This window comes from Sminthopsis crassicaudata, chromosome 3, assembly GCF_048593235.1.
Source record: "Sminthopsis crassicaudata isolate SCR6 chromosome 3, ASM4859323v1, whole genome shotgun sequence".
NCBI classification, from domain to species: Eukaryota; Metazoa; Chordata; class Mammalia; order Dasyuromorphia; family Dasyuridae; genus Sminthopsis; species Sminthopsis crassicaudata.
This window is the reverse complement of record NC_133619.1, coordinates 610,915,401-610,940,159: the sequence shown is the minus strand read 5'-3', so window position 1 is coordinate 610,940,159 and position 24,759 is coordinate 610,915,401. Positions and strand designations below refer to the sequence as shown.

Sequence of the window (24,759 nt, the reverse complement as noted above, 5' to 3'; positions counted from 1 at the left end):
GCTTAGTTTCAGGCTAAAATTAAAGTCTTGGAATCACTCATATAAATAAAATGCAGCTAGATGATGTGATGGATAGAGTGATGATCTGAATTCTGGAGGATGTTCCTCAGCACTTGCTAGCTATGTGACCCTGAGTGAATCACATAATCTCTCTGTCCCCCTTTTATAAAATGGAAATAATAAGAGAACACCCCTCTCAAGGTTTTTGTGAGGATCAAATGTGTTATATGTAAAGTTCTTTGTAACCTTTAAGTTTATTTAAGCTACTATTATTAAATTCACATTCAAAAACATTTAACTGAGATTGAGAATAGGAAAATCTTCATGTAGGTACCTATCTTTTCCCTTTTATGCATCCCGAACGATAAATCTGGCCTTGGAGATCATTTTGTCAAGCCCTTCACTTTACAGATGGAGAGTTTCCAGGCAGGTTGTAGTGACTTGTTTGAGGTCTTTGAGGCCAGAATAACAGAATTGGGATCTGAAATGAGGTCTGGCCACCCTGAGGTTCAGTGCTCTTTCTATGAGTCATGAGGGATGACTAGTCACGAACAGGGTTTTGACCCTTAGAGGAGGGTAGTCTCATCTGATATGATCTCATGACACTCCATTTTCTTATTTGCTGTTATAATGTTCTGTTTGGGTACCAATGTCATATCTCATCTGGATCAAGTGCTTAGTTTATGCTACACAGTCAGGGTGTAGAAAATCAGTATTGGTGAATTACTGATTACCTTGCACTTCCACTTCTATAAGGGAGGTACCATCTCTTGCTATAGCCTATGCTGGGACTGATGGCATAGTTCTTGGGCAACCAGAATGAGTGCACAACTGCGTCTTACCTTGGAAATTAGAATTGGTCCCTGGGTGGTTCTCCAAGACATATTTCTTCAGAGCAGTTGTTGAACAGGTCTTCGGCTCGTTCATGGCAGCAATAGCAGACAGGATTGCATCTTCCATCAGACTTCCACCAAGCAGGGGTTTCTCCCCTGATCTCTTCAGCTGTTTTCCAAGGAGGAAGAGAAAAGCATCAAGACAACACTCTCCCAAAGCAGGTCAAGACAAGACTCCTCTGCACCAGGTGGGTCGGAGTTCCTGCATTAGCACAGATATGTTTTAAATTAAAATGTCGTATTAGGGACTTTTGCTTTCCAACCACCAAGAACTTAAACTAACCAAGTTAAAATCTCCAAAACCTTTTATGGACACTTAGTTATTTTCTTCTCCCATTTGCTGCTTTCATACTACTCAAATTATGAATAGTTGGCAATTCTTCAGGCCTAAGTATAACTACCCCAATAAGTATATTAGTTAACATAACTTTCATGTGAATTATAGGCTAACCTACTATGCAATAGCACTTAATGGACTCCACATATGCTGCTTTTGAAAGAATACGTACTACATTTTCATGGATGAAATGAATTAAATCCTTTTTATATCAAAGAATACTTTCCTTTAGCAATCTGAAAAATGAAGAAGTTGTGTACTAGTGAAAATAATAAATAACCCTATAAACCCTGTAAGGATAACAACAAAGAAAAATAAATGCATATTTCAGAAGTAGAGTCAGGTAGATACAAAAGGTAATGTAAAAGGGAGTGAAGAAAAAAAAACAGGATTAAGCCAAAAATGTTCTAAAAAATGAACCTTTGGCTTCTGACCTGGAATGTCCCAGAAGCTCCTTTGCCTGTGATCTGCTCTAATTGGCCTTTCTCTACTGCTCTCTGCAGTGCATTCTTTAACAGCTGAGGTCTGAGGGTAAATAAAAAAGCACAAAACAGGTAACAATCATACAGATTCAAGACAACAAATTAGTGGGCAGTTTTCTAAGGTCCATTTGACTTTAAACTATGTAATGTCTAATTAAACAAATGTATTAAAAACAAATGTAATATTTTCTTAAAACCAGACTGGTCAAACAACCCTTTACAAGCAAGCACTATGTTTTCATGAAGCAAAGGAAATAATGAAAAAATTTGTTACCCCTTTTTCTGGTGCAATTTTGAACACACATAGATTTCTAAATGATGAGAACTCCATTATTTATTTATCTATAAAATCCTATTTGGTTACAATAATGATCAAACTGGGGTCCTTTGCTTTTAATCTCTTCAAAATAGCGATATTGGCTGGGTTAAAAGGTATACAGAGTTTTATAGCCTTTTGACTTTTTTTCCCCCCCAATTGTTCTATTTTAACTGCATCTTTCTGTCTCTTCCTACTGAGTTTTATTGGTAATATATAGAAAAGCTAATGATTTAGGTGGGTTTATTTTATATTCTGCAACTTTGCTAAAGTTGTTAATTGTTTTGACTAATCTTTTAGCTGCCTCTCTAAAGTTTTCTAAGTATTATCATTATATCACCTACAAAAAATGAGTTGTTTCCATATGCTTATTTCTTCTTGTCTTACTGCTATAGATAGCATTTCTAGTATAGTACTGAATTGTAATGGTGATAATAATGCACATCCTTGCTTCACTCCTGATCTTACTAGAAAGGTTTCTACATTTCGGTCATAATGTATGATCTTTGTGATATATTGTCAGTATTTCATCTCATATTTTTGCACTGATATTCATTATGGAAATTACTCTACTTCATGAATTTTTTGAAGGACAAAAGTATCATTTAAAGTGAGCCAAGTATCAAGCTTCTCTGACGTAGGCAAAGAGATCTAGCTGATGTTTAAATAATTGAAGTTCTATATCATTACTACTACGTATACTACTTTGATACTAGGTTTTTGAGCTTTCCTGAATTCTTTTGTTTCATTCTTCTATTTAAATATTGTGAAGTATACTTGCACAGGAATATAATTTAATTCTCCCAATACACTGCTTGGTAGGAGTAGTATAGTAGGAGTTTAAAAACACTTGATTATTGATTCTCTTGCTGATTTTCACTTCAATACTCTCCACTAGGGCTTTACTCCTCTGTATTTGTATATCTTTATGTACAATTCTACCTCTTCCCCAATTTATTCTCATTCTTTTGAATAAGATGTATCTTTCCAAAATCATGTTTCAATGAAGTCAAATTTGTCTTTCTGCTTTTGAATTTCTAAGATTTACATAAATATATCTAAGGCCATGGGCTTCACTGCTGGCTCTTTTTTGGATTTTGTCTCCTTTTGGCTCTTCCTTCTGATCTCTGTACCCCATCTTTTCAATTTAAAGCTCTTTTGATCAAATTTGAAAGACTGTGGGCAAATATAGCTTTACCAGCCCTTTTTGGATAAACTTCATTCAAGGTTAAGTAACCAGGTCCAGAAACATTGTTCTAACATGATCTTAACTTGTTCACTTGGCAAGATCATAGAATGACAGTGATAAAAGGATCTCTGGAGATTTCCTTTATACAGCATCAGTTCTTTTTTCAAAATATGTTTTATTTTTTCCTTAGCTACATTTTTTAAAATTAATTTTATAATCATAACATTTTTTGACCGTACATATGCATAATTTTTTACAACATTATCTCTTGTACTCCCTTCTGTTCTGAATTTTTCCCCTCCCTCCCTCCACCCCCTCCCCCAGATAGCAGGCATTCCCATATATATTAAATATGTTATAGTATATCCTAGGTACAATATATATGTGCAGAACCGAATTTTGTTGTTGTTGTTGCAAAGGAAGAATTGGATTCGGAAGATAAAAATAACCTGGGGAGAAAAACAAAATAATGCTAACAGTTTACACTCATTTCCCAGTGTTCTTTCTTTGGGTATAGCTGATTCTGTCTATCATCGATCAATTGGAATTGGATTACCCTAGCTACATTTTAATAGGATGGGTAGCTATTAAAAACAAATCTTGTTTCCTACTCTGCCTTTGCCTTCTTTAGTCTCACAATATTGATTAAATGACCACTTGATTCTTAAGACTGCTCAGGCTTCATATATCTTTGGTATGTTTTCTACACACTTTGGTAGTATCATTTGAATTCCAATGATTCATTAGAAGTGATCATCCTGAGAAGTCTCAGACAGTTCTCCATTATAACCAGATGTACAATCTGGGAAAACAGCAGAACTCTGTACTGTTAATGTTAGTTTGAAAAATGACTTTCAGTTCTGTTCACCAGAGAATCAACTACTAGTGTTCATAATTTTTGCCTCTGACTCTTATGGGACTTATCTCTGTGGATTTATATTTGACCATTCCTTGAACTATAAACCACTATTTTCTCCTTAGAAGGTCTAGTCACCCACCTCCCACAGTTATGGAAAGCATTTCCTAGTTATTTCTTAGGTCTAAGGGTTCAAAATATTCCTTATTCTTTTTTTTCCCTCTCATTATCAATTTTTTCCATTCTCCATCCTCCTGACAAAGGATCAAGGTTACCTTCTAACTTTTCAGATCTTTTCCCACTTTGAAATCATTATTCCATCAAAACAAACAAACAACAAATAATATATTCTCTCTAATAATCTAAAGTGGAGATACATTCCTCAAAGCTAAAGAGGCATACTGGTGATAGGAAATCCATGGAAAAGTACATTCAGCAGGTTGTTTATGAATGACATTAAAAATGATGGGCTGAGGCAATGAAATCTGGAGATCATCTTCACAGATGAAACCATGAGAATCAATGAACTATCTGGAGAGAATCATAAGAGAGAGAAGTAGAAGACCCAAGGACTAAATTTTGGGATACCTAATGTTTAGATGATGAAACACAGAAAAAGTTTTCCAAAAAGGATGAAGAAACCATGGGTTGTATGATTTCATAAAAACCAAGGAAAAGGTTCAAGGATAAGTATAACTGACATTGCTAAATGACATAGAAAGATCAAATAATAGTGAATTTTTGATAAAAATCCTTTGGACTTATTGTCTTCTATGTATTAACAAGTAACCTAGAAAATTATAATATGATTTCTGTCATACTGAAGCACATACTCTACAACATTAGCTAGAAAGATCCTTTTATAGTACTGTGTGAAAGAAAAGAACATTGCATAAAAAGTAAAAGTCCCTGCTCTACAACCTTGGATAAATCCCATTACCTATTTGAGCCTTTTTTCTTCTCATCTATAAAATGAGGTAACTGGACTTGAAATTTCTTTCAGTTCTAACATTTTATGATTCCAACAAATACAACAAACCAAAGTCTGGTTCACTGTTTTTGTTCAAGACCTATAGAATCATACAAAAGAGAAAACTGCTAGAGAACTACTGCATATACCTATGATTACCACTAATCTTGCAATAGAGGGACTCATGAGTAGAATGGATTTCCATGTTTTAAGTGTTTATACTTTATTTCTTCCCAAGTTGGCCTTTGTGGACACAAGAACTATTTCAATGAAGCTCACAGCATAGTCACAACTTCATGATTCCATGTGACTAAGTTCTAATGAGTTATTTAATTAATGCTTAAATTTGATACTCTGAAAATAACTCAACTGTTTTCTAAAACTTGCTTATGGATTAAAATTTTAGCAACTTGATTTGCCTCAGTTATCAAAACAAGAACTGGCACTAAACATTATTCTATACTGTGAATAATAGCCTTCTGTAAAAAAAAAAATGTTCAGGACAAATGTTATGAGTTCTATTTCAATAAAAGGTAATATTTCATTCTTCATTCTTCTGAATATACATGTACATAAATAAATAAGCTATTATGTAACACAATACAATTAATTGTGAAATAAATACCGTGTCTACATTTCAACATGTAATTTCAATTTCAGCCCCAAAGAGAAATTCTAGTGACTGCAAACAAATATATTTACATATGTAAGATCAAACTCTCAACCAGGTATAGGAGATGACATTTAAAATACCTGCAAGCAGTATCATTTATAAATTAATTACTTTAAGAATTTGCTCATAATTTTACATGATGTTTTAAAAATTCATAGATAAGTACATAATTCATATGTAAAGGGATATGAATATTATACAAACCTTAAAAGTACTGAAAACATTTTAAGTTAAAGTTCCTGACCACAGTTCTGCTTAGTGAATTCTGAACATGAAAAGTAAATAAATTCTATCATTCTGTATACTAAAAGTTGCAAACATATGATACATTGGAAATCACAATGGACTAGATAGAAGTCTAATACTCCAAACCTACTCTGAGTCTAGAAGAGCATCAGTCCTAACATTTGACATTTGACCAATCTCTAATCTTGGAAAGAGCCAAGGGAAAGACATTTCTGAATCCCAACATTTCAGAGCACACATGCTTTCAAATTTATACTACGTGTCCATACCTGATATCCACTTTAAGTTTAGGATAATACTGAGACACGTATTTCCTGATCAGGCTGTAGGAAGCTTCTTTAGGTTCACAAAGACGAGTGAAGGCCAGTGGGAGAACATCTTCCAATTTTACCTGTTGTTCTGGAGCTAATGTAGAACTACTCTTCTGAAATGCAATATACACCAAACAAAAGTCACTCCAGAATATATAAACATTTTCTATGAAATACTTCAATATGTAAAACACTATGCCAAGTAGAATAGATAATGTAGGAATCCTTCAAAGTTTTGACAAGTCTTATGGCAAATTCTAAATGTATGTCTTTCCTACATTTCCTCTCCTTTTACTTGCTTCCACAAATTATTGTCAAATCAATGAAGCTGAGAAAAGTATTAATTTCTTTCTAGCTATCTAAAACATATTACACACCAGAGGATACAGTATAGAGTATATTTCATATAGTACATTTGAAAACTTGTGGAACTCTTTAGCAGAAGGATCTCCTATAGGTCTCCATTATTACATAACATAATTCAGTTAGCCCAGAAGATTCAGAAGATCATAAAATCATGGCAGATTTCTGGGGGGTATTTAAGAAATCATTTCCTTTATTCAGGAACAGAAAATAGTTAACAAGCTTGCATTAAATGCTTAGTATGTGCTAGGAATACTTGTTGTAAGTGACAGATGACTTAGGGTAAGATCATTACAAGTGAACTTGTTCAGAATCTGTATGCTATTTATTATAAGAGATATACATAGGGAGAAGATACAAAGAATTACAAGGAGGAAGAAGAAGAAAACAATCTTGCCTTGAGCTGTATGTACACACAGTAAGCTCAACTTATCCACAGGTGATCTTCAAAATTTGATTTGTTTAAATGTTCTCTGTGCTATGTATTTTTCTAGCCCTATGATCTTAGGTTCCCAGGTGGCTCTCTAAAAGTTTATTTAATTTGTAAGGTAGTGTAATTATACTCTCAATAGCTATCTAATTTTCAATTATTTCTATGGGAATATAAATATTGAGTTCCAACCTGGAATGTCAAGATTGCATCATCTTCTCTCTATATTTTCCCATACATACATGTGTAGGTATGTGTGTGTATGAATGTCTATGTTTACATGTAAGTAATTTCCCCTTGATGTGGGAAAACAGGGACACTGATACATTGTTGGTAGAATTGTGAATACATCCATCCATTCTGGAGAGCAATTTGGAACTATGTTCAAAAAGTTGACCCAGCAGTGTTACTACTGGGCTTATATCCCAAAGAGATCTTAAAAAAGGGAAAGGGACCTGTATGTGCAAGAATGTTTGTGGCAGCCCTCTTTGTAATGGCCAGAAACTGGAACCTGAGTGGATGCTCATCAATTGGAGAATGGCTGAATAAATTGTTATATGAATATTATGGAATATTATTGTTCTGTAAGAAATGACCAACAGGATGATTTCAGAAAGGCCTGGAGAGACTTACATGAACTGATGCTGAGTGAAATGAGCAGGACCAAGAGATCATTATATACTTCAACAACAATACTATATGATGATCATGGCCATCTTCAACAATGAGATAAACCAAATCAGTTCCAATAGAGCAGTAATGAACTGAACCAGCTACACCCAGGAAAAGAACTCTGGGAGATGACTGTGAATCACTACATAGAATTCCCAATCTCTCTATTTTTGTCCACCTGCATTTTTGATTTCCTTCACAGGCTAATTGTACACTATTTCAAAGTCTGATTCTTTTTGTACAGCAAAACAACTGTTTGAACATGTATACATATATTGTATTTAATTTATACTTTTACATGTATTGGTCAATCTGCCATCAGTGGGGAGAAGGGGGAAAAATTAAAACAAAAGGTTTGTCAATTGTCAATGCTATAAAGTTACCCATGCATATATCTGGTAAATAAAAACTTTAAAAAAAATTAATTTCCCCTTCCTCTTTCCCACTGAGATTTGGAAAGATAAAGGCCCCATAGTTAATGGTAAGGTCTTTCATATACTATAGTAGCTTTGTGCTAGTACTTGCAAAGAATTAAATTAAATTTCACATGAACCTGTAAATCATCCCCAGACATTTTGTTAAGGGAACTTGTAGTCAAATGGGGGGAAAAAAAGGACTCTGGATCATGGGAAATCTTAAGGGCTAAGGATACCCTATTGGGTGAAATAACAGAAGGGGTTAATATACACTTCTCCTTTCATCACCCCCCAATTTACTCCCTCTATCTTGAAATGACACTTGAAAGAGGTAAGATGTAAGAAAGAGTAAAGGCAAGGGTTCTAGACAGCATTAAATTCACAGCAATAAAGGAGTTGGGGAGGAAAAGTCTAAGCTGAAAAGAATCGGCATTTTCTATGGCCACTTGGTCCACAGCCTAGGGTGGCTGTTTGCATTTAGGAAGTATATGTCAATAACCTAGCATAGAAATGGTTTGATTATTATGGCATTATATTTGAGTGTATGTGTTTGACTGGGGGTGAGGAAGGATGTGAATTAAAAAGCATATAAAATAAAGAGGAAGAAAAGTAGGTCTAAGTGTAAGGAATGTTTGAAAAACTTCATAAAAATCTTCTCAAACAAATTTGCTAAATAGAGTAAAAAGATAGTTTTCAAGTAAGTTTTGGTCTTATGCATCTTACCTTTCTGTCTTTAGACTTCTGAACAGTTTTTCCTGCATTTGGGACCACCACAAAACTGCCAGATGCTCCTTTTCCTTTTACCTGAAATAGTTTTAATTGCAGTAATAACTATTTAAAGTTTTAAAAGTATTTTAAAGTAATTTTTTAAAATTTATTTTTAAGTATTTTTAAAAGTAAATTTTTTTAAAAGTAAATTCATATTGAGAATTTAAACCTTTACACTGCACTAATAAAACTCAGTGCTTTGTCATGTAAGACCCAAAGTAAAGGGCTAATTTAATTTACAATGGAGAAGGGGAATCTTATGGTTCAAAATGATTTATTAAATAAATAACAAATGCCAATTGTGAGGACTATCAGGCTCCATTAAGAACCACCAGTTAACGGAAAAACTCTCATATAAGATTAAAAAAAAGGGGGGGGCATCACATTTTTATAAATATAAGTACTTCCAGCATGTCTTCCTTCTTTTTCTTAATAGGGCAGAGATTATTATTCTTTAAGATAATTTTTCAGATGCTCTTTTTAGCAGTTAAGGTTTTGTCTGAATCATCTTTCTTTGTATCAAAATTGATTCCTTTATTGTGAGCTGAATTCTCTCTATCCTGGCTTCTCTAGACTCTTTAAAGTAAGAAGTAATTGATAATATACTTCATATATGTTATAATACAATACAACATTAATATGCCTTGTAATATGATGCATGAAAATTCCTTTTGTTTGAATTATTACCTGCCTGATGACTCCTCTCTGTAATTCTCTCTTCAGTGCTTGCTTAAGGAGATAGCCCCTTCTCTCTAGCTCCAGTGAAGGATATTTGTGAATGATATATTTTCGAATGGCAACAACTGATGCTCCAGTTTTCTGAAAGCATGCCTGAAAAAAAATCAACATGTCAACCAACCAACATTCATTAAGCACTTATTACATGACATACTAAAAACTCTGCTTTTAAGATTGAATTTTATTCTTTTGGGAAAGATACTGAATATATGGATTAGTACAAGTCAACAAACCAGCATTTTTAAAGTACTACTCTGGTCTAGGCACTGAAGATACAAGAAAAGCAAAAGATATTCCATACTCTCAAGAACTCATAATCTAATGGCAAAGACAATATGTATAGTACATACTGTGTCCTCCACTAAAATATAAGTTTCTCAAGAATGGGGACAGCCTTTTTTTCTTTTTTTTTTTTGTTATCCCCTGTTCTTAGCACTATGCACACATAGTAGATACTTAGAATTTACTGACTGATAAAATAAAAACAGAGCTATTAAATAAAAAATAGTCAGGGCACATCAGATGATGAGGATCAAGAAAGAAGGTAGTGCTCGAGCTGTGTCTTGAAGGAACTGAGGAACTCTCTGAGGCAGAGAAGAGGAGGGTGAGAATTCCAGGCCCAGGGATGGCCAGTACCAAGGCTAAGTATCTGTACTGAGATGTTGTATGGGAAACTCTGAAAGGTCATTTGGGCCTAGAGTATGCCAAAAGATGGGTCAGATGGGACAAAAATGAAAGGGACTTTACAGGCTAAACACAGGAATCTGCAAGGCAGTTTTGGGAAGGAGAAGATTAGTAGCTGGGGAATAGGTTCAGGAAAGGTTTCACTAGAGAATTGAATCTTGAATCATTCTAAGGGGAGTCTAAGAAGTAGAGATAAGAGAAGGAAGGCTGACACCAAATGGAGTGTCAGGTGTGAGAGACAGCATAAAAAAAGTTAATTTGGTTCATGGAGCTCAGAAACAGGAACAAGGCACTATAAGACTGGGAAGGTATGAAAAGCTTTAAATGTCAGAGAGTTTCTATTACCTGATCCTAAAGGTAACCAGAGAGTGACATCATCAGACCTAGCCTTTAGAAAAACTGGACACAGTGTAGAGGACGCACTGGAGAAAAGAGAGAGAACAAGAGACTATGGATGAGAAAGAACCTGGGTAAACAGAGAAAGGAGGGGTTAGATGTAGGAGAATCTGTGGAGGTAGAAATGATAATGGCTGACAACTGTTGAGGTTTGTGGGATGAGGGAGAATGAAGAACTGATGATGCCAAAGTTGTGAACTAAGACTATAGAAGGCAAACTCAATAGAAAGAGGCAAGTTTGGAATAGAGGTTGTTTTTTGGGGGAGAGAATAAGTTTGTTAGACAATCAGTATGTGGAATGTTTCCAGGAGACACAACTTGGAATATACAACAAACAGTTGTAGACACAGGACTGCAGCTCAGCAAAGAGGGATTGGCGATGTCGATCTGAGAATCATATACTTAGCAGATGCAGATGATGTTCCAAGAGAAAGAATGTAGAGAGAAGAATGGGGCACGTTTATAGGGTGTGATATGGATGAGGGGCCAGCAAAGGAGCCTGAGAAGTAGTAGTCAAATAAGAAAAACAACTAGATGAGAATGACACTTAGCACAATATTTACCTAGCACATAGCCGAGACTCAACAAAGGCTTGCTGAGAGCGTCATGAAAATCCAGGGAAAAAAAAAAAAAAAAAAAAAAAAAAGACAAGCCAGGAGGAAAGAGTATTCAGCAGTGTGAAATACTGTAGAAAGATGAAGATGGGTAAAAAGCCACTAGATTTAACAGTTAAGAAGTCACTGGAAACTTGGGAGAGAGTAATTTCACTCAGGTGATGAGGTCAGAAGCAAGACTATAAAATATTGAGATGTGATAGGATAGGATGAAAAAATAAACTATATAGACTGCTTTTTCTAGTAATTTGGTTGTAAAAGGGAGAGATACATTAAGGTAGCTTGAGAGAATGAAAGAATTGGTATTAGTGGGGTCTTTTTATTAGAAACTGGAGTCAAGGAAAATAGAACAGTATATATCGAAAGGCTTTGAGGAAGGACATGTTGAATGACCTTTCTCAGTTAAATATAAGCAGTGATCCTTAGCTGAGAGGGGAAAAGAGGGAGATGTGAGAAGTTTTATGTGAATTTTTGTGGGAAGAAGAATGAAGAATCAATTATGGAGGTAACAGACAATTAGGGATTGCCTTGCTCAAGTGAGAACCCAGTTGAGATGGTCCAGATCTATGCTAGACAAAATCAAGCTTGACTTCTTCCAGTTCTGTCTAAGCCACATGTTAGTGCAGAACAGGCAGAGATGTTGGATTGAGGTTTTAGCAAAGCATCTGTCAATAATCAAAGAGTAGAATACTGTATATTATTGAACTGGTCAAATTTATGGTTGAAAATGATTCCCCTCCACATCTCCCCTACTCAGTTCTGGGTCTTCTCTTCACTAAACTTCAGTTACTTCAATGACCTTTTCTATGACATACTCTCAAGGCTCTTCATCATCTTGGTTGCCTTCTCGATCCTTTCCAGCATATCAATATCTATGGTGGCCAGAAGAGAATACAAAATTCCACATAATCTCTGACTATGGACTACTGGTATCATATTACACATTTCTATCCATTTGCCCCAAAATGAATGAACCTGAAATGGATCCATTAATACCTTTATCAGAAACTTGGCTGTGAAAATGGAAATGAATAAAGCAAAAAGGGTTTTTGGGAAAAAAGAAACCAACCCCCAAAACTTATGAATAATCTTAAATTACCTCATATCATGTTCAGGCCCCAAAATTATTTAAAACAGTATAAAACGGTGCTAAAGACATACCTAAGAAACAATACTTACTAATCTTAAATGCTACCTGAAGAGTATAATTTTTAAAGATTGTAACTCTTTACTCATTTATTATCTTAAAAGAGAAATTTTGTATATAATCTAAAAAGCATATGCTAACATACCTTTAAATAATAGTTTAATTTTAATTAACAAGGCTTGGCAGATGCAAATATGATTATTTTTTAAAAGAGTTAAAACATTATACTTGTTCTCTGCTATTCAAATCTTTGCTGAGCTGTAAAATTTAAAACTTAAGATTTCCTGGGAAAAAAAATCTTTTTTTAAAAAGTAAGCAAATGCTGAACAAAACAAACATAAAACTGAACTGTCAAGAATATAAATTTAAAATTAATTTTCACTTGCCTTAATGGCCTCCGTTAGGATTGCATCCATTTTGGGGCGTGAGGAAGCAGCCATGTGAGTTTGTTTCTGTGCCCTAGCAAGTTGGCTAGCAGAAAGAGTAGCCCAGGAAGGGATAGTTTTTTTCACTTTCTTCTCTTTTTCTTTAGTTTGATCTTTTTCACTTTAAAACAGCAACAAAAAGCTTAATTAAGCAAGGTAAATTTTTAAACATGAAGGGTCATTTCTGAAAGGAAAGGCAACCGGGGTAATGTCATTTAAAAAGAAATCTAATAATTTATATAACAGACATAATTTTTAATACATGAAGTTCCATAGATGAACCAGAAGATGTTTATATTTTTTATTGCAAGGAAGAGGAATCATTCAGATTAGCAATGCCTGGAGATCCAGGACAAAGAAGAAGAAATTAAGCCAAAAAAAGTTCTAAATCTAATAACCATTTTAATAAAAATTGAAATTGATCCATAACCCTGTTAGCAAACATTCTTTTGGATTAGATTACCCAATAATAAATTCAGTATCAAAAAAAAAAAAAAAAAAAATTCAGTATCAAAGATACGTATAAGCATGGAATAAGACCTCTGACAATTACACAAATTGCAATTATACAGGTAACAATTTTTAGAATCTATCTGCAAAAACAAAGAAGGGTAAAGAATTCTCAGAAAACTTAAACCTGGGATTTATAGTTCCTGAGGATTTTTCTCTTATAAAAATTATTAAATATGGGAATAATTAGCATTCCTTAGGTCAAGAACGGAAAGGATGTAATGAATTTTACATCTTCCTTATTGCTACCTACTTTCCTGTGAAAATCAGGGAAGCAATTCTTCATGACCAAATTCCACCATCTACAGATCAACTATGGCAAATCATACTTTCAAAATTTAAGAAACTAGTACTATCTAGTACTACTCAAAAAGACCCTCTTTTAAGGAAAAGTGTAAATTAGCAATCTGAGAGAGATGGGAAAGAATAACAATTTTTACTTTGGGTTATTAAGTGACATTCTTCAAATGGAGTTAACAAAAAAAATGAGTAAAATTTCTCCAAACCAGATCTTTATAGTAATTATTTTCTCTAAAGTGTTGCTTTATGAATAACAAAATTAATACATTCACACTCAAAAAAAGTTTAAGTAAAAATACATGTTCTGGGAGCAGCTAGTTGGTGTAGTCTACAGAACACCAGCCCTTAAGTCAGGAGGATCCGAGTTCAAATCTGATCTCAGACACTTAACATTTCCTGGCTGTATGACCCTGGGCAAGTCACTTAACCCAAATTGCCACAAACAGAAAAAGTTCTAAATCCAAAAATGAATTATTTTTGGATTATCTGAACTTAGTTCCATCAGTTCAAAGTATAGTTGTATCTAACTTTAAAATCTACAAAGTGATACTATGTTTTCTTCTCCAAATCTGCAATGAAATAATTCTCTCTATTCCTTTTAAAAGGAATCTGATTTGTCAATAACTATAATTTAGAGGAGGACATAATCACTTACTCCTTTTTGGTCTCTTCAGAAGGTTTGTTTTCTCCCTTTTCCTCTTTCTCTGGTTCCTTTGGCTGTTCAGTTTCACTTGATGTAGCAGGTGGAGTTTCATTTTCTTGTTCTTCTCCAGTAGAAGCAGACTCCTCTGAACTTACATCTGGTTCTAAAATTGTATTAATACAATTGTAAGAATATTTAGAAACCTCAAGCATAGACACTAAAAGGAAAAATACAATTCTAATTTTAAAAAAATTACTCATTTTTAACAAATATGCAGTAAACTTCTGAATATTGAAATCAGCCTTAAATGAACATTATGAATTCTGAGTATGTCCATTTCTTATTCATTTGCAAATAACTAAAAAAACCTATGTAGGGTAGGAATCTATATCAATATAACAAAATGAGACACTGATCTAACACAACTATGAAAAGGGGAAGCAAATATATGTATATATATATACTAAAAGATCTGTGATTTCATTTGTTTATGTACTTCCTTCACCTTAAAAATTACAATTCACCCATGTCTCATGATTGTTATATCTGAAAAAATTTATCGGCCAAGTGGCTGACATAATAGAGAAAGAGAAAGAATAGTTAATCAAACATTCTCCAAGTAGAAGCTATGCATATAAAGGAAGAATGAACATGAGGCCACCATTACATAAGGCTCAAACTGAAAACTTGGATAGAATGTCTGCATTTACTCTGACTTTATGTCTGGGCAGCTGCTATACAACCTTTCCAAAATTTCAATTCTGACGAAAAACTTTGAATAGACAGCTTCTTCCAAATGGTTTTACTTATTCACAGCTCCAACACCAACAAATATTTATTTTCACATAACCTTACTGACCACTGACCACTCCTAGTATTTTGGTGCACATTTTTCTTATTATCTAAAGCAGTCTTTCATGTGATTGTTAAATAATATATTAACAGTTTGCTTACAAAACTTTTACCATAAGGAGGACTTTGATCAGAATATCTATCTACAACAAAGTATGTATAATCGTCTATTAGTGGCACTTTTTATAAGAGCAAGGAATCAGAAACAAATTATAAGTCCATAGACTGGGAATGGTTAAATAAATTGTAGTACATGAATGTAACAGAATATGACTTTGCTTTAAGAAATTTATGTGACAAGTATAGGGAAGAAAGATCAGATGTATATGAACTTATAGAGATAATAGTCAAGAACATAATATGACAATAATGTACTTGGAAAAAAAAACCACCAAAAAATCCTAAAAGTGAATGTTTCAAAATTATAAAGAATAAGCATCGCTACTCTTAGCTCATCCCTTCATGGATGTGGGATGGCCTCAAATAGGTTACATTGCACATATTTTCGGTCATTCAGTGTATTGATCAGTTATGCTGATTATTCTTTTTTTTTTGTCTTTAAAAATGTACTATTAAATGAGATGGTTTATGGAGAGAGGAAACTGAAGTGATGCAAAAACCTTCATCTTATTTGAAAGAAAAAAAGACAATTTCTTTCACTTGTAAAAGTTTGAATGTTGAACTGGTCCAACCATGATCTCTGTGGGAAAATGTGCTTCTTAATGGCTTAGAAACTCTATAGAATGTCAGTCATAAAATACATAAGTAATGAGTCTCGAAGGGAAAAAAGTGCTGCATTATTAAGGTGTAAAGAGACAGAATCAACAGTTCTTTGAACCTAGTCACTCTGGGAACCAACAGCTAATCAATTTTATTATTATAATTCTCTTAAAAATCTGGGGTGAGGGGAGGGGGGGGAATCCAAGCTAAGTAAAACCTTATTTCATGCTAATCACTACAAAGAAAAGCTGCAAAATGCAATACTTATTGACCTCCCATCTCTACAAGATTGAAGAGTGTCTTTTTTATAAATCTTTCAGGTCATGCTTGCTATTTATATAATTGCTTAACATTGATTTTAAAAATTAATTATTTTTAAAAATACATATTGCCTTATGAATCACATTGGGAAAGAAAAATCAGAAGGAAAGGGAAAAACCATGGGAGAGGGGGAAAAAAACAAACAAAAAGAAGTGAACATAGCATGTGTTAATTTACATTCAATCTCCATAGTTCTTTTTCTGGATGCAGATGGCTTTTTCTGGATGCAGATGGCATTTTCTGTCCAAAGTCTTAAATTAGGATTGCCTTTGGAATAATGTTGACTTTTTTTTTTTTTTGATGGTTGTTCTTTCCATTTCCATTGTGTAGTTATTGCATTTGTTTTCTTGACTAGTTTCTTCATTCTATATCAGTTCATGTAGCTCTATCTATGCTTACCTTGATAAAAGGTATCCCCCAAATATTAGTGCAGTTTTAAGGCACAAAGACTTTTGAGACACCATTATATGAATGGTGAGAGAATGAATAAATTCACTAATCCAACTTGCAAACTAACTGCTTCTTTCACTTTTAATTAGTCTGTTTATCCATTCACTCTCTCAATTTGGGAAGCTGATGTGTTGTTATCTTTCTTGTGTGTTAAATCACTCTTCCAGCCCATCCAATGATGTTCATTATTTATTTTTTCTCTCTCAGATTTTAAAGCATGTTTCAACCCAAGTTCTTCAATAGTTCCTTCATATGCTTTCAATTTCAAAATATTACTATCACAATAAAAGCCTTTGATAAAAATGGTAAGGGAGTGGTGGCAAATATCAATTGTGATAGGCACTTCATGCTGTGCTAAGAAATGCATTAAGATGCATTATACATTACACCATATATAGGGGACATAATTTGATCTAAAATGTAACTGAATCTGTGGTATGGAGTGTTGCATAGTGATATACTCAATACTTTAATAACAGTTCTTTCTTCTGTTTTTATATTTATATGTTTATTCAAGAAATCATGTGTTGTGACCAGCAGGATGAATACAGAAAGGCTTGGAGAGACTTAAATGAACTGATTCTAAGTGAAATGAGCAGAACCAGGAGATCATTATATACTTCAACAACAATACTATACGAGGATCACTTTTGATGGAAGTGACTATCTTTGGCAATGAGAGGATCCAATTCATTCCAATTGTTCAGTGATGAACAGAACCAACTATACCCAGGGGAAGAACATTGGGAAATGAGCGTGGACTGCTTCCATTTTTGTTTTTCTTCCCAGGTTATTTTTACCTTTCTAAATCTGATTTTTCTTGTGCAACAAGAAGACTATATAAATATGTACACATATATTATATTTAAGATATACTTTAACATGTTTAACATGTATGAGATTGCTTGCCATCTAGGGGAGGGGGTGGAGGGAGGGAAGGGAAAAGTTGGAATAGAAGTGTTTGCAAGGGTCAATGCTGAAAAATTACCCATGCATATGTTCTGTCAATAAAAAGTTATAATAATAAAGTTCAAACCTAAAAAACAAAACAAAACAAAACAAAACATGTATTGTAATTTCAAAGAACAAGAAGCATACTCAAATATTCCCTTTTAATTTACTTCCAAAGCTATATATATAATATAGGCTCATATATTAATTTTTATATATGTTATACTTTTACTTATCTGTGTATAGAGGTTGTAAATCCCTTAAAGACAGGGATGGTTTTGTTTTTGTATCCTGTTTAAGTAAGTACCTAATAAATGTTTGTTGAATTGAGTTGAGTCTTGTTTGAATAATACTAACAAAAAAAAAAAACTACTGAGCCTTATCAAACTTTTACTTAAAAGGACAAGTCAGAATATTAATCTCTAAACATTTACATATAAAATAATAATGAAGATCATTAACATATGAATTGCGTAAAAATTACATATATATACATTATTAACACATGAATTAGTATACCGTTTTCCCCTAATATAACTATTAAAGGTGATTATCCTTTGCCACCAAGTTTGCATTTGAGGTTTCTCTTCCTTGACAGCTAGTATACATTCAGAAAATTAAAACTAATTGTAAAATCAGTCCAAGATAGTCAAACCTAGTCTTCATTTTGTGAAAAATTTAGGATTCCTTTAAATATCTCAAGAGGGTATTTTTGAGATTTTAAAACAACAAAAACAATTCATATATATATAAAATCTTATTTCTAATAGAGAGAGATGTGTTGACATTTTAAAATATTTACATGTGAAGGGAATCTTCTGCAGAAAAATCTTCAAATCTTCCAGTGGCCTAAGCAATTTCATTTATGGTATTCAAGCAATTCAGGAAATTCTACGCCCAAGACTTTCATACTGCCAAGACTTAAAAACCTTACCCTACCCCACAAAGCCTGTGATTGCTTCTAGTTTTGGAAAGGGATTTAAAATCTCATCTGATCCAGCCTCCTCATTTTATACTTACCCTTGCCTTCTTATTTTTAAATGAAAATTCTATTTCAGGTTTAATTTGGAAACATTCATAATAGTTCACAGTACAGGAGAAACTTTATTTAATAAAGCAATCTCTATCACTGCTTCACTTTACCTGGTTTCTCCTCCTCACCTTCAGCTAATTTGCTTTTGGGAGGAGTTTCCCGGGTAGAATTCACAGCTCGTCTAATGGGCATGGTGTTATCTTCAACCTTCAAAGAGAAATTCAGAGATAGCCAAAATTAAATAATAATGACAATGTTGCTGAATTAAATCTTTTCTGGTATTTTAAAGGGGGCCTAGTTGGGTGTTAGAAGATGTTAGAGAAATCTTCAAGCTGACTCCAGGGTAAGTTCTCTGAAGGTGAATATGATTTTTTTAGGAAATGCATCTCAAACTTTTCATTTTCTGTTTAAAGTGGTAACCAAAATTAATTATGTTTTATTTGGAATAAACTTCAAAGGATTTCAGGAATTAGAAGAGTGGGAGATAAAAAGGATACCTGCACACCTCTGGTTCTGACACTCATAACCCAGGCTCCTAAAAGTAGGGAAGGGAGAATGCACCACCACGTAGCCCCTGGCAGGGCTGGAAGTCAGGGACGGATCCAAGGGCGAGCTTCAAGAACGGGCCAGCCCCTACCTCACCTAACTTGTCCGCGTGGATCAGCTGAGCTCCTACTCTGAGTGGGAGTGCCTTAGGATGGACGAGTTCAGCTTCAGACGTATCAGTCGCCATTTAAATTAATTTCTAGGCCCAAGTGCAGGTTACACTCTGAAGCCTCAGCTTTTAACCACAAGGATTTTTCCTAATGGTTTCACAGTGCAGTGAGGAGTCAACCTAAAGTACAGAAAAGACCTGGTGTGAAGGTTAACAAAAACAAAACTAAACTAAAAAGTCTAAACTTATTTTAAATCCAAAGGAATGTATATAGCTACATATATATGTATATATATACATATACATATATATTTGCATATAAATGGAAAATGACTTGGTTATTTTAAAAAATATGATAAAGTAGCTAACAAAATATAAAACTATTTAAAGCAGCAACTAAGACAAATGCAAAAGCCAAAGCAGGAGTCTGTTCAGTATTGCAGATGAACAGAGGAGAAAAGGCCAGGCAAAAAACTCATAAAATTAAATCTACTTTTATCTATGAATTTAAAGAGGAAAGTATAAGATTATAAGGAATTCTGTTCCAGAGAAAAGAGTAAAGGGTTTTAGTCTAAAAGGAACAGTCATAGAGAGTCTAAACTATCTGCACTATAGTCTTACAGTTAGAAAAGCAATTTTCTTCTCCTTTAAAGGGAAATCCACAACGTTCTCAGGAGGATGGTGCTGGCAGAGAATATTGCATCACAGGGAGATTTTACAAACCTGGGAAGCAAAGCTAGGCTTTAAAAGAGCAGCACTACACTAAGTTTCAAAGATTTACTTTTCATATTTTAAATAATCAAAAGATAGAGAAAAAGCACAATTAAATACTTTAAGACAATACAATTTCTCAATAATTTTTTAAAATTGTGACAAACAGTGGTTGGGATAATATATTTTGTAACAAAAATTGTTCTTTGCCTATGTGTTTAATTTTTTTTATCAACTTATTTTTTGTACCTCTGCACTTGTGGAAAAAAGCATAAAGTGGCAAAATAGTAAAATCAGCTATTTCAAAACTTCTAGATTTGGCTGCAAGCCTAATTAGAAATATGGAGGTTTCCAATTCTAAGGGGACAATTGTGGAGAATTTTGGTATTCGAAACCATAGAGAACACCATAAATAACAAAGAAAAATACCAAAATTTGAGACCATTTGGAGTCTTATCCCAAAGCAATGAATTCAAGGAAACCAGGCAGTTTACACTTGCTTCTGATATAATGGTGATGGTGGTAGTAGTGATGATGATGGCTAGCATTTAAAAGATTGCCAAGTGCTTTAAAGATATTATCTAATTTTACCATCAGGACAATCCTGTAAGGTAGATGCTATTAGTATTTTCATTTTTCAAGAAACTGAAGGGTGAAGTGACTTGCCCAGGTTGTTAAAGAGACTGAAGCTGAATCTGAACTCAGATCTATTTGACTTCAGGACCAGGGCTCTATCTATCCTGGCAATACCATCCAGCAAACCAGTCGATAAATGCATTCTTTCAAAAACTATGTATTTGAAGATGACAATTTAGAAATGATGTATTCTCAAGATATGCCCCCCCTTTTAAATGTAAAGTGCCTCAAAAATTCTTTTCTGATGAGTTCTTGGTCACATGAGCTTTGCACACACTATAGGGTTTCTTATTTCTTTTCTAAAAAATATTTTAAAAAAGAAACATGTGTGACATTCAATAGTATAAGAGTTGAGGGAACACAAAAATCTTTCAACTAAAAATGGTTAACAGCAGGTGTATACTTAGTATGAATATCTATGTTGATGCATCAATAAGTCTTTCCCTCTTTACCCTCATTTCTGATCATTCAAGAAATCTAAGGCAGAAGTTTTGAAATCATGAAAACCCAGCTATTCTGAAAAGTTATATGTTGTTTATCTCGGAACTCTAAATATTCATGCTTAATGGGGGGCATTGTGTAGATGTTGTAAAAAATTGATTCTGCTTCCAAGGAGTCATATAACTGTAAGAAATACTCAGTACTCTTAAAAAAAAAAAAGTACCCGTAGAATTGTGATAATTATGATATATGATTATATCCACTGCTCCTCCCCCCCTTTCCCACATAATAAACAAGTTTCTCAAGAAATCTGGAATCATCTATTATTATATTCTGTATGCTCAAAAATAACCTGAAAAATAAGCAAACAAACAAACAAACAAAAAAACCCTTGGGTATGAAAGGTAGAAAAATATTTACTAAGTGAAAGCAAAGGTATTTAAAACTGCAGCTTAGAGTAGGTCAAAAACAAGTTAAATCTTTTAACACAGCTCAAGGAAACAGCAAGCCAAAAGACTGAATATACATAGATTTAGGAAAGTCACAAAGATACAAATTTTACTCCAGGCTAGTTAGTGAACCACTGTTGGGGGTGGGGCAGAGAAAGGATAATGGAGTCATTAAACTCTTTTACAATTTTCCAATTAACAAAGTTAACAAAACTCACTCACAATACACTTTAGCCTAGAGAAAACACGTTTCTACAAAAGTATAAAGTAAGAAGTTTATGGCTCTTATGGAAGTCACTAGAAAAAAATCAGAATTAATGAACAAGGATTTGATTTCTCTCAGAAATGTCAATATGGTCAACAAAAAAGATACTATAAAAGCAAAAAATGTATAAGTAACATTCAATTTACTTTCAATAGAAAAGAAATACTAAAACCTAAGTAGGAATCTTGTAATCTCTGCTTCAGTACATTTCCGTTATTATATATGTGTGTGTATGTATACATATGTATACAAACACACACACACACACACATATAAAGGGAAAATTCCAATTTGGCACAAAAGCTATGCAAAATTTGGCATGAGTTGAAATAATAGATAACGCCAAAGAATGTGTATCACTGTTCAAAACTTTAGAGAGCAAATCCACAAATTTTCCCAACCTTAAATCCTTTAAAAAAGGTCCTTGAAAAAAAAAAAGTGGATTCATACCCAAACTTGATTTATAACATAAAGCACTTCTTAATTATTTTATGGCTAGGAGTACTTCGGGGTCTCCCCCACCCTTCGCCTTTTCATATTTTAACCAAAGAAAAACTATGCACTAAATCTACTTAGTGGCTCAAGTTGGGCAACAGGAAGTATGGGGATATAAAATGTTAGTATGACTACACCACAAGTCAATGGTAAATTCTTCGGGATTTTCATACAAGAATTTGAGATTTTACCAATTTGCCTAGTAATTTAAAAACAAAAACCAATTAGTATGGGTAGTTTAACACTTCTATTTTTTAAAGATAGCAGCTGGTTAAAAAGCCATATAGGCATTAAAAATTAAATAACAATAATCATAAACTAGTGTAACTGAATGAAAACCACTTATCTCGTTTCTAAAATGACTTTGAATTCTGGGATGCCATAAAATTTAATTACCTTCATATAGGTAACATTTTTATCGAAACACTTTTTGTCCATATGGTTATAGTGGAACACCAACACTTGTTCCTAAAACAGGTTCCAGATAACTTTGAAGTTAACAAAACTCTAGAGCTAAAAAACTCTTAGGAGGCCATGTAGTTCAATCTTCTTCGCAGAAGATAAAAGTGAGACCGGCTTCTCTGGACTCCCAAACCGGGCTTTATAGCTCTTATTCTCACAACCCAGCCTGGGCAGCTGCCCAGCCAGGGCAGGGCTACCGAAATCACCTCCAAGACGCTTTGGGGGGATTTTGGCCAGTGTGCACCAGAGGAAATAAAATGAGGTTTTAGCACAGTAAGTTTGGCCCCTTCTTTATTGGGGGGGGGGGTCGTAGTAGCTTTCGGAGCGGAGAGAAGTTTACGCTGTACAAAGTCCCTCCGCGAATGCCCCTCGGATTCTGCTCGGACCCGGGAATCCGCCCGGGCTCGAGTCTTCCCGCCACCCTCCCCCTGAAGCTACGGCGAGCCCCAAACTTCGCCCATCCCTGCGGTGGGGGCGTGACCAGGAATACTAGCAGGAGAATTCGGGAAGGGGGAAAGTGAACTAGAGGGGTCCCGGGGCCCGGCGGACTCAGGCCCCGCTAGTGTTCCGCGGGCCAGCAGATCGCCAAGAGGGCCGAGGCCAGAAGAGGCCATCCGAGGGATAAAGGGGGCGGCAGCCGCGCTCGCTGCTGCCCGCGGAACGGACGGCAGAGGAGGACGAGTGGGCAGCCGACACTCACCGAGCCGAGCAAAGCCCCGAGCCTCGGCCTCACCCCCAGCACAGCCGGCTCCGTAATGGCGGCGACGGTGGGGGGCGGAGCCCCGCGGAAAGGCCGGGCCTATCACGCGCGCGGCAGCCAATCATCGCCCCCCGAATCTTTTTAAGTTCAAAGGATGGGGCTCTAACTATGCGGCTGGGGAAAATCGACTGGGGTGCACAAGAAGGGTAGGAGGGAAAGGGGCCCAGCGTCTGCAAGGGGGAAAGACAGGCCCCACGTCTAGGCATTCGGAGAATGCGCAGCTCTAGGCAGGCCTTTTGGGACTGCGTCAACCAATCAGCGTTGGGCAGGAAGAGACTGCGCAAGCGCAGTACAGCCTCGGAGGGACCGGTCCAGGGAGGAACATCCCTCTTCCCCCCCCCCCAATCATTTCATCCCCTCCCCCGCGACTGCAAACAAAACAGAAGCGGGGACGTGCGCGCGCCAGCGGGCCCAGGAGGATGCGCCGGCGCGAGGGGTTGGTGGGAAAAAAAAGGGGGGGCGGTTTGGGGGACGACAAACAAAAGGCGCTTGGTGGCCCCCCCCCATCTCCTTCCGAGGGTAGCCCCTCTGCCCCTTCGCATGGGCCCGGCCCCGCCCCCCTAACCTAGTCTCGCCTAGCCTCAGGGAGGGGCGGCGGCGGCGGCCTCGGGCCCGGGCGCTCCGGGGCCCGCGGAATCCCACCGCGGCCTCCCCTTCCGCCCCGTCAAGGCTGTGGCCTGCGTTACCTCTGCGCTCTCCCCTGTTCCAGGAACCCACGTCCCCCCGCGGCCTGTCAGCTCCGCTCCCCGCCCGCTGCTCGTCGCCGCTGGCTGCCTTCCGCGGGTCCGTCCGTCCGCCTAGCCCCGCCGCCGCGCTCTGCAGCCCCGCCCCCCTGCCCGCGGCCCCGCGGCCCCCGCGCGCGCGCCCGTCTGCCCGTCCCCCCCCTCGCGCCCTTCAACGGCCGCGCGCCACCGCCGCCCCCGCCGCGCACTCCCCGATGCCCGAAGGGGACGCCCGCCCCCTGCCGGCGCGGCCGCGGGATACGGGAAGTCCGACCCGAGGGAGCGCGCGCCCTCCTCAGCGGCCTAGCGGACGAGCCCGCAGGCTTCTTGGCGTCGCCTTCCCAAAGGAGACTGCGTGGTGGGGGCCGGCCCCTGGCGTCCCAGGGCTGGCGCCTAGGCCAGGCGGACGGGCGGTGCGGGCGGCCCAGAGAGCTGTCGGAGCGAGGGCAAGTGACTT

The 24,759-nt window shown here is 36.2% G+C and overlaps 1 protein-coding gene across 12 annotated transcripts in view; it reads right to left on the bottom strand.

Annotated features, from left to right (window-relative positions):
- The window catches only part of HP1BP3 (heterochromatin protein 1 binding protein 3), a 40,860-nt gene extending 16,452 nt beyond the window's left edge, over positions 1-24,408 (bottom strand). Inside the window, exons 1-11 of one of the 12 annotated variants that reach the window (XM_074306013.1) lie at positions 24,267-24,381; positions 19,983-20,084; positions 19,344-19,541; positions 18,817-18,913; positions 14,392-14,542; positions 12,888-13,047; positions 9,610-9,753; positions 8,878-8,958; positions 6,232-6,386; positions 1,665-1,755; positions 843-1,002 (exon numbers count right to left, since the gene is read on the bottom strand). In XM_074306013.1, coding sequence (XP_074162114.1) covers positions 843-1,002; positions 1,665-1,755; positions 6,232-6,386; positions 8,878-8,958; positions 9,610-9,753; positions 12,888-13,047; positions 14,392-14,542; positions 18,817-18,913; positions 19,344-19,439 — 1,135 coding nt within the window. In that variant the 5' untranslated portion in view covers positions 19,440-19,541; positions 19,983-20,084; positions 24,267-24,381. Of the gene's footprint in view, positions 1-842; positions 1,096-1,664; positions 1,756-6,231; positions 6,387-8,877; positions 8,959-9,609; positions 9,754-12,887; positions 13,048-14,391; positions 14,543-18,816; positions 18,914-19,343; positions 19,542-19,982; positions 23,907-24,266 lie in introns of those variants that run through there. The other 11 variants (XM_074306014.1, XM_074306015.1, XM_074306012.1 and 8 more) reach the window with 11 other exon arrangements.
- Positions 24,409-24,759: the final 351 nt, after the last annotated feature.